Here is a 15,194-nt window from a genome sequence, read left to right as displayed (position 1 = left end):
GCGTGAGTGACTGCAGGCTCAACCAATCGTGCGCGGTACTGCCCCTGTGCCCGCCGCTGATTGGCTGGCGGGCGGGCCAGTGAGGCGGCGGGGCGGGTGCACGGCGCGGCAGCGCGGAGGCCGCGGCGGCAGAGAGGTAAGATGGCGGCGGCACCGCCTGCTCGCAATGGGGCTCGGTGTGCCCCTCAGCGCGGCTCCCGAGTGCTTCTCCAGGGCTCCTCCACCCTGCATCGCCCCGGAGGCGGGTTTCCTCCCGCTCTCCGCTCCGGCAGCGCTGCCTGGGCGCCCCTCAGGGGATGCCCCTCACGCTCGCCGCCCGCGGACAAAATGGCGGCGCCGGGGCGGCGGTAGCGCGCATGCGCGGAAGCGCGGAGGCAGAGCACGTGCGCGGGCGGGGGTGCGCAGGGATGGACCGGGATGGGCACCGGGAGAGAGGCTGGGATAGACCGGGATGGGCACCGGGAGAGAGGCTGGGGTAGATCGGGATGGGCACCGGGAGAGGGGCTGGGATAGATCGGGATGAGCACCGGGAGAGAGGCTGGGATAGACCGGGATGGGCACCGGGAGAGAGGCTGGGATAGACCGGGATGGGCACCGGGAGAGAGGCTGGGATAGATCGGGATGGGCACCGGGAGAGAGGCTGGGGTAGATCAGGATGGGCACCGGGAGAGAGGCTGGGATAGACCGGGATGGGCACCGGGAGAGAGGCTGGGGTAGATCAGGATGGGCACCGGGAGAGAGGCTGGGATAGATCAGGATGGGCACCGGGGATAAAGGTGGGAATAGAGCAAGGTGGGCACTGGGCTACACCGAGATAGAAGCAGGAATAGGCCGGCACGAGCACCGGAACAGACCGTGGTTGAGGCGGGATGGGCACCGGTAGCGGGGCAGGACGAGTCACGGGGATACATCGGGATAGAGGCGGCGATGGGCACTGGGAGCATCCAGGAAATGCACTGAGGGTGCACTGGGAGAAGAGAATCCCACCCAGATTTCTGCAGGGCTAAAAGTTCCCTCGAGCATTATTGGGAATTACCTCCATAGGAGCAGCCTCATCTTCTGCTATAGGGGTCAGACTTTTATTCAAATTAATTTCCCGCTGCTGCTTTTCGTTTTATCACCGGTGTATTTATTTCTCTTTCCTTGCTTTGCATCCCTCCTGCAGCGTCGGCATGAACAGGATCCGGATCCATGTGTTGCCGACGAGCCGAGGCCGCCTGACCCCAGTGCCGCGGCCGCAGGAGCCCCTGGCCTGTGCCTTCGCCCCCCGGCCCTGCTCCCAGCCCCGCCTGGAAGGGCAGGAATTCTGCATCAAGCACATCCTCGAGGACAGGAATGCTCCCTTCAAGCAGTGCAGCTACGTGTCCACAAAGAACGGGAAGCGTTGTCCCAACGCCGCTCCCAAACCCGAGAAGAAGGATGGGTGAGTGGCTTTGCCTCCTGGTTTTCCAGTTCCAAACCCTATGGAATTAAAAGAGGCAGGGGGAGGTTTTTCTCTTTGTCTTTCCTGTTGAAGGAACAGCTGGAGCTGTGTCAGGGGAGGTTTATATTGGATTTTGGGAAAAGGTTCTTCCCCCAGTTGAGCACCAGAACAGCTCCTCAGGGCAGCGGTCACATTCGCAAGCGACCCTGCCAGAGCCCAAGGAATGTTTGGATAATGCATCCAGGAACATGGTGGGATTTTGGGATGTCCTGTGTAAGGCCAGGATTTGGACCTGGTGATCCTTGTGGGTCCCTTTCAAGCTATTCCATGATTTTTCTCCTTCAGCTGCTGCACTTGGGTTACCTCTGAGAAGTATCTCCCTTTTACCAAAGTGTTTCTAAGCTGGAAAAAGACTCCATGGAGTCATTTTGGGACCATGGGCTGTGCCCTGGCCAAGCAGAAGGTGGCTGGAGTGCTCCAGGCCCCACACTGGATCCATCTGTGCTGTCCCTCCCTCATCCCAGCGCTTCCCACTGCCTGTGCCAGTGGATAATCCCCAGTGCAGCCGCTCGGGTCCCTGTGGAGCTTTGATCTGGTTGTGCTGCTGCTGTCCTGAGCTCTTTAAAATGCTCCAAGTGCTGGGGATGGAAGGGGATGGAACAGTTATGGACACGGCGCTAGAGCACAGATTCCTCACAGGAGCATTGCTTCCAGGGATTTACAGGGATGTGGACAGTGGTTGTCTCCACCCTGGTCCCGGTGCCATAAAATGTGGGGAAGGCAGAGTCCAGTGAGAATGTTTGGAAGCAGAAGAGCTCAAAAACTCACCCACCTCACTGGCTTTAACTGGAAGCTCTTTTCTCTGACTGCTGCTGGTGCCAGAAGTGACATTCCCACAGTGCTGAGTGGGCTCTCAGCATTCCCAGGCTGGACCTGCAGCCAGCTCTCTATGAGAGATTCCAGGTGCCAGGGGGTGTTCCCTGCCCTTCTGCCCTGCTCAGGTGAAACCCTGCACCCAGAGCTGCCTCAGCCCTGTCCCCAGCACAGGAAAAACATGGAGCTGTTGGAGCGAGTCTAGAGTGGCACCAAGCTGAGTAGAGGGATGGAGCAGCTCTCCTGGAAGGAAAGGCTGAGAGAATTGGGATTGTTCTGGAGAAGAGAAGCCCAGAGGTGACCTAATTGTGACCTTCCAGTGCCTGAAGAAGCTGAAGGAAAGATTGAGAGATTGTTTGCAAGGGATGGAGTGCCAGGATGAGGGGAATGGCTTCCCACTGCCAGAGGGCAGGGCTAGGTGGGATATTTGGAACAAATTCCTCCCTGTGAGGGTGGGGAGGCCCTGGCACAGGGTGCCCAGAGAAGCTGTGGCTGCCCCTGGATCCCTGGCAGTGCCCAAGGCCAGGCTGGAGGGGGCTTGGAGCAGCCTGGGATGGTGGAAGGTGTCCCTGCCCATGGCAGGGGGTGAGATGGGATGAGCTTTACATTCCTTCCCGATCCAGAGCATCCTGAGATTCTGTGAAAATGCAGGAATGTGGAAGGTTTGGGAGCTGTTCCAGAGTTGGTGGCTGCTCCTTTGGAATGGCTGTGCTCATTGAAATCCCTTCAGGGACCTCTTAAAAAGAGGATTTTTTTCCCCCCCCATTTTCTCTCACATGAGGAAAAGACGAAGATTTTAATCCCCAGATTATTGTGGCATCCTGCATTGAAGCCAACAGACTTCAAAGGCTCAGGAATGCATTTAGCCAAAAGCAAAGGCCCAGGATCCGTGGGAGCTGCTCCTCTGAGCGAGGTGTCCCCTCCGTGTTTGGATGCTCCCGAGATTGCCGAGCCCTGCTGTTGGAGGCAAAGCTGGGATGCGCTCTGGGGTTTGGTGATGGAGGAAGGATTCCAGCAGCAGGAGCTGGGAGAACGGTGTGGGTTCAGGCTGGGAGGGGACTCAGATCAGCTTTTAGATTCTCCCTACCCAAACTATTCCACGCTTCCTTGCCTGGCTGAGGGCCGGGGGTCATAACGAGCTCGTGGTTTGTCCCTCAGCACCTCGTTCTGTGCGGAGCACGCCCGGCGGAACGCGCTGGCGCTCCAGGCTCAGGTGAAGAAATCCAACCCCGGGCCCGTGGGCGAGACCCTCCTGTGCCAGCTGAGCTCCTATGCCCGGGCAGAGCTGGGCTCCCAGAGCATGGACAGCAGCCGGAGCGAGGCCAGCCGCATCCTGGGTAAGGACTGAACCCAAAAGTAGTGCTGGGCTGCTCTGTGGGGGAAAGCCAAGAACATCCCTTCTTACGTCCAGTGGGAAAAAGATCCCATGGTCTGGGAGTAAAAGCTGGGATTTTATTAAGCCTGGTGTGTCTCACCTGCAGAGAAATCACGCTGCCAGACCCAAATCCTGCAGGTTTAGCATGGAAATGTTAGTGGGGCTGCTGGATAGTACCACCGGATTTCCGTGGTTCCTGGGAGGGCTGGAGCATCGCTCCCAGTGTGTTCTGGCTGTTCCAAGCTGGGAGGTTTCCTGTTGTTTCCTGCTCCATGTCCATCACTCACAGTTTTGGGGTGGAGAATTCCCTCTTGGCACGAGGCAGAGCCGGCTCAGCTCTGTGGGGCCGAGCTCCGGGGTGTCCCTGGCCATCTGGGGATGTGGGACAGTGTCCTGTGACTCCCGGTGCTGTGTCCTGCAGACGAGGACAGCTGGAGTGACTGTGAGCAGGACCCTGTCACCGTGGAGCAGACGTGGCGTGGGGACCCTGACAGTGAGGCTGACAGCATCGACAGCGACCAGGAGGATCCCCTCAAGTAGGTTGGGGAGTTAAATCTGTGTTACATTCTGGGGGGAAAGGGGCTCAGCCTGGAAAAAAGGCTCAGAGGGAACCATCTGGCTCTCCACAACTTCCTGACAAGAGGCTGCAGCCAGGTGGGGGTCAGGCTTTGCTCCCAGGAAACCAGGACAAGGGGAAACTACCTCAGTCTGTGCCAGGGGAGGTTCAGGTTGGACATCAGGAGGAATTTCTTCATGGAAAGAGTTGCCAGGCATTGGAACTGCTCAGGAAGGTGGTGGAGTCCCCATTCTTGGTGGTGTCCAAGGAATTGACTGGATGTGGCACTCAGGGCTCTGATGGGGGTTGGTCACAGGTTGGACTCAGTCCTGGAGAGCTTCTCCAACCTCTGGGATTGCGTGGTGGCTGCTGCCTGCTACACACGTGTTGTATGTTCTGGGCTCACTGAGGTACATTCGACACACATGTTACGTGTTCTGGCTCCAGGGGACGGTGGTTGTGTTAAAAAGGTGATGACATCAGTGGTTTTTCATGGATTTGTGCCCACGTGGTTTGTTGGCTGTCCTGGAGCTGGGGTTTTCTGGGAAACATTTGCTGCTCATCCTCTTCCACAGTGGGGTGGATCATTCAGCAGCTTCTCTGGGTGATCCCTTCTCTTAAAGCCTGAAATTGAGTATTTGAGCTCATCACTTGCTGTTGGTGTAACCCAGAATTTTCCTAATAACATCAGTTTTGTTGGGGGGGGCGGATCAACCCTGAGGCACCCCCACAGCCTTTGGAAGAATAATCCTGAGAGAATTGCCCCCAACCTTGGCGGGTTCAGCCTTGAGAGACCCCCACACCCTTCAGGAGAACAGCCCGATGGGACCCCCCCACATCATTTGAAAGACCTCCACACCCTTTGTGGCAACAACCCCAAGGGATCCCTGAGCGGGGTCAGCCCTGAGGGACCCCCACACCCTTTTGGAGAACAGCCCCAAGGGACCCCCACACCCTTCAGGGTGAAAATCCTCTTCAGCAGAAAATCCCATGGGATTCCCCACACCCTTCAGGGATCAATCCCCACACCCTTTGGGGGGGGGGGATCAGTCTCTGGGGACCCTCCCAGCCAGACCCTCTTGTGTGGGTTTTCCAGGCACGCCGGCGTGTACACGGCTGAGGAGGTGGCTCTGATCATGCGGGAGAAGCTGATCCGGCTCCAGTCCCTCTACATCGATCAGTTCAAGCGGCTCCAGCACCTGCTGAAGGAGAAGAAGCGCCGCTTCCTGCACAGCCGGAAGGGAGAGCACGAGGCCATCGGTGAGCCCGGGACCTCCTGCCTGAGGGCGTGCACAAAAAAAAATCTGCTAAAAAATGGGGGTTTGGGCCTTTCTAAAGGCAGATTTCAGAGTAGGGTAAGGGGAGGGTTCCACACTTGGAGCAGGTGTTTCGTTGAGGGGCTGGAGCACAAGGAGAAGGGTCTGGAGAACTGAGGGAGCTGGGAGGGGCTGAGCCTGATGCCTTTTTGGGACTACCTGAAAACAGGCTAGACAAAATCAAGAGAATAAAAGCAGTTCTATTTCTTGAAGGGCCTTCAGGTACATTAGGGCAGTCAAAGCCCCCAGGAGCTACACCCAAAATGGATGTCAGGTCATGGATTTTCATACTTTTATAAGTTTCGTCCATTTGCATATCAGGGGTTAATCCTTCAATTACAGCTTCAGGTAATGAAGTAATTTACTCCCAAGTTTGCTCCCCTTCAACTCACTGTTGTTTACATTTCTTGGGGCCTGAGACAGTGAGGTGTCCTTGAGCTTCAGGCCTAGAGAGGAATTGTTTTGCCTGACCAGAATGGGAGAACAGTAGCTAACAGTCTATATGGAGTTTAGAATTATACACTGAAGAATTACAGGATATGAAAAACATAAAAGCTACAATCCTAAGGCCTGGAGAAAAGGAAGCTCAGGTGAGACCATCTCACTCTCTGTAAGTCCCTGATAGGAGGGTGCAGCCAGATGGGGATCAGGATCTGCTCCCACAGAACAATGAGACAAGAGGAAATGGCCTCAGTCTGTGCCAGGGGAGGTTTGGGTTGGACATCAAGAGGATTTCTTTAGGGAAAAGGTGGTCAGGCATTGGAACTGCCCAGGGAGGTGGTGGAGTCCCCATCCCTGGAGGTGTTCAAGGAACAACTGGACATTGCACTCAGTGCTCTGGTCTGGCTGACAAGGTAGGGATCAGTCACAGGTTGGACTCTGATCCTGGAGAGCTCTTCTGAGTCCATGATTCTGTGCTGGTCCCATGCCCAGAGATCCGTATCATTAGAGTTCCAAAGCTCATGCTTTTCTTTGCTCTTCAGAGCTTGCAGCGTTGGCAGGAAATGAGCTGTAATGTTAATTCTGAGACAAAAGCGCTTATTTTGTACTGGGATTTCCTGTTTTTTCCTTTTACGAACAAAAAATATTCATCCATAAGACCCTTGGTGTGTGGACAGGAGTTGGTTCCAGTAACACCAGTGCTGCTTCACTGGCAAATTCCTCCTTAGCATGGATGCAGCTTTCCCTCTGCCTCTGCTGACGTTCTCCCTGTGCAGAATATGCTCTTGGGAGCAGGAATTCCCAGTTCAACAGAGGCAAAACCGAGTTGTATAACTGATCCCAAGTATTGCAGAGCAAAGGACTCTATTTTTTTTCCAGCATCGTCCTTTAATAGCTCATCCTGGAAAACGCCATAATTCAGCTCAGGCTCAAGTAAAAATAACCAGGAGTTTGGTACATACCAATTTTGCAGAACTCTTTTTAGCAATCGAGTCAGAGAAAAGCAGATCCTGAGCGTTGCCCTGTAATTACACCGGGAATGCTGGCGGGAAGCTTCCAGAACTCGCACAGGAGCGACCTGGAATTTGACAAGCTTCTGTTCTGCTGCTGAAATCACAACGGATGGGAGCGGCTGAATTATTTTTAAAGGAGGTTTTAAAAATACTCTGTGGGCCCAAGCATTCCTGGTGCATGGTGAGAGGTCGGGATAAATTTTGGGATGGAACCTGCACCGCCAGGCACGGCACCCAAAGCTTCCCCTTGGTCCTGTGGATGGAGCCCTTGACGGCTGATTTGGGCTCTTGATGCCAAAAAAAAAACGGGCAGGTGGGTGGAGATTCCTGACTCTTCTTTTATTTCTGCAGGGAGCAGCCTCCTGACAGGGCCCGAGGGGCTGATGGCCAAGGAGAGGGAGAATCTAAAGCGGCTCAAGTGCCTCCGGCGCTACCGGCAGCGCTACGGGGTGGAGGCTCTGCTGCACCGGCAGCTCCGGGAGCGCAGGGTCCTGGCCACCGACGGCGCGGCCCAGCAGGTCCGTGGGGACATCCTGGATGGGTGTCTCCTCTTGTGTCTTTCTGGGAGTTGATCCCAGGCCCTGGCAGATTTTCCCCTTCCTGCAAGGATAGCCCTGGCTGTCACCCTCGCGGGTTTGGAGAAGCTCCTGGGTTTGTGGAGGCTTGGGGGGGTTTGCGGGAGGTTGTGGATCTGTGGTAGCTCCTGGGTCTGCAGGAGCTCTCGGGTCCGTGGGAGCTCTTGGTGTCCACACCTTGAATCCTGGGGTCAGTTTCGGGCTCCTTGCAGCAAGAAAGACACCGAGGGTCAAGTCTGGAGAAGGGAACGGAGCTGGGGAAGGGACTGGAGCACAAAGAGAAGGGGCTGGAAAAGTGAGGAATTGAGGGAGCTGGGGGGGCCCAGCTTGGAGAAAAGGAGGCTCAGGGTATTTGTGGGCTTGGGGATTTTTGGGAGCTCCTGGGTCTGTAGGAGCTCATGGGTTTGTGAGAGCTCATGGGTTTGTCAAGGCTCTCAGGTTTTTGGGAGCTCTTGGGTCTATGTGAGCTCCTGGGTCTGAGTGAGTCCATTCCAGTGCCTAAAGGAGGCTTAATAAAAAGAGGGAGAGGGAGTTTTTACATAGACAGGCAGTGACAGAACAAGAGGGAATGGTTTTAAGCTAAGATATGAGAGGTTTCGGTGGGATATTGGGAACAAATTCCTGCAAGGTTGGGGAGGCACTGGCACAGGTTGCCCAGAGAAGCTGTGGCTGTCCCCTCACTGAAAGTGTCCAAGGCCAGGTTGGATGTGGCTTAGAGCACCGTGGCATAGTGGAAGGTGTCCCTGCCCTTGGGAACAGGAGCTTAAGGAGCTTTAAGGTCTCTCCCAACCCAACCCATTCCATGATTTCAGGCACACACCACCCGCTCCAGCCAGCGCTGCTTGGCCTTTGTTGATGACGTCCGATGCTCCAACCAGTCCCTCCCCATGACCCGGCACTGCCTCACACGTATCCTTTGATCCTGACACTGTTCCCAGCTGTCTGCCAGCAGTTTGCCCTGTGGCTGTGCCTCCTTTGTCCCTCTCTGGCCCTGAATCAAGGCCCTCGGTTTGCTGTAGCCGTTGGTTTCAAGCAGGAGCCCAGAGGAAACGTCTCCCTGTCTGTTGGTGCTCCCATCCCGTGGAACAGCCAATTCGTGAGGGAGCAACAAAGGGCTGGGCTGGTCCCAGGGGTGGTCCTGCCGTGGCCTCTTGGGTCCAGAGCATCCAAACAGGGTGGGCATTTCACTTGGAAGCAGAGATCCCGAGCTGTGAGGGATGTGCATGAATCCCCTTCAGGGGTGGAGACTCCACCACCTCCCTGAGCAGCCCTTCCAATGTCTGACCACCCTTTCCATGAAGAAGTTCCTCCTGATGAATTCAGAAATTCCTGAACATCCCATGGCAAAGCTTGAGGCTGTTTCCTCTTGTCCTGTCCCTTGTTCCCTGGGAGCGGAGCCTGCCCCCCATCTGAGGACACACACACCAGACCGTGGCCTTGGGGATTTTTGGGAGGGTCTGGAAGGGTAGTTCCGAGCCTTTTTGGAGCTGCTGTGGCCCACCTCAGTCTCTGTGACCCCTGGAAAAGATCTCGTGTGTGTGTGAACAGCCTTGAGCTGTTCCACTTCCCAAATCAGCCTCAGCTATTGGAGAGCCAGCACTGCACGTTCCACTGGGATCTCTCAGCTCAGGGATCAGCCCCCAGCATGGGATCAGGGATCCCCCAGCTCAGGGATGACCCCCAGTATGGGATCCCTGACTGCAGCATTGCCCTGGATGCATCAGCTCTATCCACTCTTGCGGGAGTGGGTGGATGTGTCCAGATTTGGATCAGGTTGGAGCTGCAGGAGCGAGCAGTGGGGTGAGTCAGGACAAGTTCTGGCTCTGGGTCCCAGGACTGGGTGAGGAGGAGCTTCTGGGTCTGTGGAAGATCTTGGGTTTGTGGGGGAGGTGCTGGATTTGTGGGAGCTCTTGGGTTTGTCAGAGTTCCTGGGTCTGTGGGAACTCCTGGGTTTGTGGAACTTCTGGATTTGTGGGAGCTCCTGGGTCTGGAGGAGCTCATGAGTTTTTGGGAGCTCTTGGGTCTGGAGGAGCTTTCAGATTTTTTGGAGATTCTGGATTTTTGAGAGCCCCTGGGTTCGCATTGTCCCTGGAGTTGTCAGACTCCCCCAGCCCTGTGCAGGGAGCAGGAGCTGGAAGCTGCCTTTGTTTCTCTCTAACCACCACAGACCTCAAAATAAAGAGGAGAAATCCCATAAAACAGCTGGAGAAGCTGCTGTTGGCAGCTGCCACTCCCGGGAGGGAGGGGAAGAGCTGGGTCTGGCAGGAGCTCTCAGCTGACTCTCACTGACACAAACAAGCTTTTCCTCGGGCAGCTGATAACATCTGATAACATCTGCGGCTTTTTGGGAGGCTCTTGGGCTCTGTTTGCTTTCAGGAGCTGGATTGTTTGTGACAGGGCACTAAAGGGATGGCGAAACGCTGGGAGGCTCCAGATAGAGCCTGGGATTTTTGTCCTCTTGGCAGTCTGTGCTTTTGGCTACCAGTAAAGTCGGTGCTGGGAGCTGGGAGTTGCTCCAGGAGATGAAAATCTGCCTTCCCCATCCCCTGGTCCCTCACCACCTCTGCCCTCGGGTGTCCCAGGTCTGTCTCTGTTGGGCTGGGCTCCGACACTGCTGCCAGCCTGGATTATGGCTCTGCCAGGAAGTGGGTTCATGAGAAATCCTTGGAGCAGGGAGGAGAGAAGGGTGAATCTCAAACCTAGACAGCTGAAGAAATTGATGTAAACATGGTGTCTTTTCCCAGTTTGTGTGAGTTTGGGAATATTTTCCCCTCTCCCACACTGTGTGTGGTGTGTGAGGAAATTGCAGCGTGAACCCCCCCAAAGCTGGAGAGCAGTTGGGATGATCCTGGTTGGAAGGGGGGAAGAAGAGGAAGGGGTTGGAAGAAAAGGATGGGGATCAGAAGAGGAGGAGGAAGAGGAAGAAGGAGTTGGAAGAAGAGGCTGGAAGAAGTGAATGGGGATTGGGAAAAGAGGAAGGGATAGGAAGAAGAGAAAGATTAAAAGAGGAGAAAAAGGGTGGAAAAGGAGGAATGGGGTCAGAAGAGAGAGGGGTGGGAAGAGGAGGAAGGAACTGGAAGAGGAGGATGGCATCAGAAGAGAATGGGGCTTGGAAGGAAAGGATGGGCGTGGGAAGAGAAAGAAGGGGTGGGAAGCGGAAAGGTTTGGAAGGTGATAGGGTCAGAGCAGGATGGGGTTTGATCTGTAGCTTCTGTGCCTCTGGATTTCTCTGCAAGTGTGATGCAGTTGAAGCAGAGTTTGAGATTAAAGGCAGGAAATCCCATTTACACCTCTGGCAGGAACAGGTTTTCCATTGGGAAGGAAAATGCAGTGGGAAGATGGAAATACCATAACTGAACTCCTGGCTGTGGGAAAGGCATTGTGTGTGCTGGGATCTCCCTGCCTGTGGGGCTGGAGCTGATCGTTTTCCACGGATGTCTGCAAACAAAAGTTAATCCCGTGCCTTTGTGCCATCCATCTGAGGATCTGCGAGTGGTTTACAGGGATCCAGCCACATCTCCCAGCCCCCACGGGGGTGGGGGGGCTGTGGCTGCTGTCCCAGTTTTCCATCATGGAAATTATGTCACCCACATCCCTGGGTAGTTGGGGTGCAGCTCTGGGCTCTGGATTGCTGTGGGGGGGTGGTTTAACACCATTTGTGGGGGAGTTGGGAGCGTTTCTCAGCGTTCATCCTTCTGGATGTGTTTCTGGCTGTACCTCTGCTGCTTTCCTTGACCGCCTCTTCCCAGATATCTGCCAGGATACAAACCAGACACTCTTCAAGCCGTGCCAGGGCTCAGAGGAAGTTCCATGCAACAAGCCTGTGCCCGTGAGCCTCTCTGAGGAGCCCTGTTGCCCCCTGCACCTCCGCCTGCCCCCCCAGATGTACGTCCCCGAGCAGGTCCTGGCTGTCCCCCAGGAGCTGGGAGCTGCTCCCACCGATCTGTACCTGAGCGCGGCCGAGCTCCAGCCCACGGAGAGTTTGCCTCTGGAATTCAGCGATGTAAGTGGGTCCCACGGGGACGCTGCCCTCCTGAGAGCCCGCCCAGAAAGCTGCATCTGGGTCTGGGATGTTCAGCGCAGGAGGAGCTGCTGGAGCGAGGCCAAAGGAGGCCATGGAGCTGCTCCAAGGGCTGGAACACCTCTGGAGCCAGGCTGGGAGAGCTGGGGGTGCTCACCTGGAGAGGAGAGGGATCCAGGGACACCTTAGAGCCCCTTCCAGTGCCTGTAGAGAGGTCGAGAGGGACTTGGGACAAGGGATGGAGCGCCAGGACAAGGGGAATGGCTTCCCACTGCCAGGGTTAGATGGGCTATTGGGAAGGAATTCCTGTGAGGGTGGGCAGGCCCTGGCACAGGGTGCCCAGAGAAGCTGTGACTGCCCCTGGATCCCTGGCAGTGCCCAAGGCCAGGCTGGAGGGGGCTTAGAGCAGCCTGGGATGATGGAAGGTGTCCCTGCCCATGGCAGGGGCTGGGATGAGCTTTACATTCCCTCCCAATCCAAAGCATCCTGAGATTCTGTGAAAATGCAGGAATGTGGAAGGTTTGGTGGCTGCTCCTTTGGAATGGCTGTGCTCATTGAAATCCTTTCAGGGGCCTCTTAGAAAGAGGATTTTTTTCCCCCCCATTTTCTCTCACATGAGGAAAAGACGAAGATTTTAATCCCCAGATTATTGTGGCATCCTGCATTGAAGCCAACAGACTTCAAAGGCTCAGGAATGCATTTAGCCAAAAGCAAAGGCCCAGGATCCGTGGGAGCTGCTCCTCTGAGCGAGGTGTCCCCTCCGTGTTTGGATGCTCCCGAGATTGCCGAGCCCTGCTGTTGGAGGCAAAGCTGGGATGCGCTCTGGGGTTTGGTGATGGAGGAAGGATTCCAGCAGCAGGAGCTGCCTCAGATCAGATCCCAGCCCCTTTCTGTGCAAACAGGAGGTGGGTTTTTTGGGTTAGGAAGGAAAAACAGGACTGTTTTCCCTCATCCTGTCCTTTGAGAGGGTTCTGAGCTGCCTCTGGAGCGCTGCGGATTTGTGGAAGCTGCTGGGGGGCATCTGTGTTGTGTCTCACGTCGTGCCAGGCTGGGGAAGCGCCACTCGTGAGTCACGGGAATCTCGCCCTTGTGTCAAACCCCCTTTGGAGCCAAAACAAATCCCAGCCTCTCCCCTCGTCAGGGAGGGCAGATGGAGGAGTCCTCAGAGCCTGTCCGTCCCCATCTGTGGTGTCAGGGCAAGCGGAGGAGGTGTGAGATCCTAGGAGAAGGTGGGGATGTTCCAGGTGTCCCCTGGAATGTTTGTGACAACCTGGAGAGCAGGGATTGATCTGGGGGTCCCCAGGAATGTGTGTGACATCCTGGAGAGCAGGGATTGATCCGGGGGTCCCCAGGAATGTGTGTGACATCCTGGAGAGCAGGGATTGATCTGAGGGTCCCCAGGAATGTGTGTGACATGCTGGATACAGGGGACTGCTCTGGGGGTCCCCAGAAGGGCCTGGTTAGACCTTATCGAAGCCATTCTGGGTGCTGGAGGGACATTTTGGGGACAACACATCACGCTGGGCTCCAGGTGGTGTGTCCCACACCTTGTCCTCAGCAGTGTTAGCCGGGATCACGGCATTCCCGAGGGAGGAGGAGAGGGTTCCTGGGGTGTGTTCCTGGCTGCTGGCCAGGGGTCCCAGGGGCATGGTGCCCACTCCTCCTCCTCCCTTGCCCTTCTCCTCCATTTCCTGCTGCTTGAGAGGACTGGAGTCTCCTCAGACCCCTCCTGATGAGCCGCTGCGCTGTTTTCCCTGCCAGGACCTGGACGTGGTGGGTGATGGGATGCAGTGCCCCCCTTCCCCTCTGCTCTTTGACCCTTCTGTGACCCTCGATCCATCCCTGCGGGACATGGCCGAGGCTCCCATCGACATCCTGGCACTGGAGGAGACAGACAGGGGCAGCTCCTCCACCCCGCTCATCCCTCCGGCCGAGCTGCCCACGCAGGTATGGCCGGGTGGGACCCATCACCCACCCCGGGATGGATTTTTCCCAGCAGGAGACGCCACCCTTCTTCCCACCAGGAGGGGCTCCTCTTCCACCCCGCATCTCCAGAGCCTGGGTGTGTGCCCATGGTCTGGATGGCATTAGGAGTGCCGGGGTGGGGGTGGCAGCCAGAGCCTGGCCCCCGAGGTGGCTCCGTGGGTGGCTCAGTGCCACCCTTGTCCTGGGTGGGGATGTCTGGGACACTGGGGATGTCTGGCCAAGGGGGTTGCCTGCTGTTGGAACCTCTTAATCCCAGCTGGGGGTTTTTAGGGGAGTTGTTTCCCAGGCCAGGGGTTCTCCATTCTTCCTTGGAGTCTTACTTTTCACTGGAATAACTGAAACTTGCTCCTGTCGTTCTGCCTGGAGCCTGGGGCTTCTTTGGGATTTCCCCACAGAGTGTCCTCTTTGGTGATGTCACCCACCTCCCTGTCCTGCCTCCTCTGTCATGAGAGCCGAGTTTTGGGGTGGGGGGGACCCCAGCCCAGGCTCTGACTGAAGACCCCCGGTTTGCTGTAGCCGTTGGTTTCAAGCAGGAGCCCACAGGAAGCGTCTCCCGGTCTGTTGGTGCTCCCATCCCGTGGAACAGCCAATTCGTGTGGGAGCAACACTGTCCCCAGCTGTGTCCCAGCACAGCCAACACACACCGTCCCTGTCCTGTCCCCAGCAGGGTCACCTCCCGTACCAGCCGGGGCCCCGGCATGACCAGCAGCAGCCACAGGAAACAGCCTCGTCCACCCCGGCCCGGGGAGCAGCTGCCAACGGGAGCCTGGAGCCAGGGGCCGTGAGCTGAGCCCGGCAGCTCCGGGGTCTCCACACCCGGGGGACCCCCAGTGTGGGATAGGGGGGGGGACTCGGGTGCTGGAGTCCTGCTCCCGTGCCAGGATGAGCTGCAGCTCCGGCTCCTCCACTGGTTCCTGGAGCCACAGGGACCCCTGAAACCCCAGCGTGGGGTCTCCAGACCCTCCCCTCCTCTCTGGGGATGGAGCAGCCGCAGAAGACCTGGAGAAGAGGGGGAGAAACCACGGAAGTTCTGGCATCCTTTGCCACGCCCTGATGTGCCCCGGGGGGGGGTGACGTGGCCCTGTTACGTTTTGAGGGGACAGAGGTTCCTTCCCACGGGGTCCCCCACAATAAAGTGACGGAGGTGGGCGCTCGGTGTCCCTGTGTCTGTGGATCAGCCGGTGGATGGGCGGGGGGGTGTCCGGGGGTGCCCTGGGGGCTGTGTCCCCTCCCGGGGAGGGGGGACCCCGCTGCTGCCAGACCCCGCCTCCTGCTACCGGGGGGGCTCTTTGGGGGTCACCCTTCATTTCGGTCTCGGCTGCAGTGTCGGGGGGGGACACACTCGGGGGGCTCCGTGGGGCGCGGGTCGGGCCGATCCCATCCCGGGGCAGCTGCGATCGGTTGCTCGGTACCGATCCCCGCCGCGGGGAAGGAGGGGCGGGGGGTACCGGCTCCGTCTCGGGCGGTTCCGGGGATCACGGGAAAGGGGGGATGCGGGGGGGGTGCCCGGGGCGGGGATGCGGCGGCGGCACCGGGACTCCCCCGCCGCCCCCGGGCGCGGATTGGCGGCGGTGGGGGCGCAGGGCGGGGCCGGCCCGGTGGAGCCATGACGTCA

At 57.3% G+C, this 15,194-nt stretch overlaps 1 protein-coding gene across 4 annotated transcripts; it reads left to right on the top strand.

Moving 5' to 3' along the window:
* The first annotated feature begins 98 nt into the window (after positions 1-98).
* KANSL2 (KAT8 regulatory NSL complex subunit 2) lies at positions 99-14,696 on the top strand. 4 transcript variants are annotated; one of them, XM_082299075.1, is made up of 10 exons: positions 99-136; positions 1,166-1,423; positions 3,455-3,633; positions 4,093-4,207; positions 5,324-5,487; positions 7,349-7,515; positions 8,385-8,481; positions 11,322-11,575; positions 13,355-13,540; positions 14,244-14,696. In XM_082299075.1, the coding sequence occupies exons 2-10, from the start codon at positions 1,173-1,175 to the stop codon at positions 14,367-14,369; spliced, it is 1,539 nt and encodes a 512-aa protein (XP_082155201.1). In that variant the 5' UTR covers positions 99-136; positions 1,166-1,172; the 3' UTR covers positions 14,370-14,696. The 4 variants fall into 4 exon arrangements, with proteins under 4 accessions (XP_082155201.1, XP_082155202.1, XP_082155199.1 ...); XM_082299076.1 differs by having other exon boundaries at positions 14,247-14,695; XM_082299073.1 differs by having other exon boundaries at positions 13,355-14,387.
* Positions 14,697-15,194: the final 498 nt, after the last annotated feature.

The sequence above is a fragment of the Coloeus monedula genome (assembly GCF_965178545.1).
Source record: "Coloeus monedula genome assembly, chromosome: 30".
NCBI lineage: Eukaryota > Metazoa > Chordata > Aves > Passeriformes > Corvidae > Coloeus > Coloeus monedula.
This window is presented reverse-complemented; position numbering and strand designations above follow the sequence as displayed.

Excerpts from the sequence above, each read along its gene's own strand:
- KANSL2 (XM_082299073.1), top strand. The coding sequence starts at position 1,173 with ATGAACAGGATCCGGATCCATGTGTTGCCGACGAGCCGAGGCCGCCTG. Across the intron at positions 3,634-4,092 it reads CGAGGCCAGCCGCATCCTGG|ACGAGGACAGCTGGAGTGAC; the intron begins GTAAGGACTGAA and ends TGTGTCCTGCAG. Across the intron at positions 5,488-7,348 it reads GGGAGAGCACGAGGCCATCG|GGAGCAGCCTCCTGACAGGG; the intron begins GTGAGCCCGGGA and ends TTATTTCTGCAG.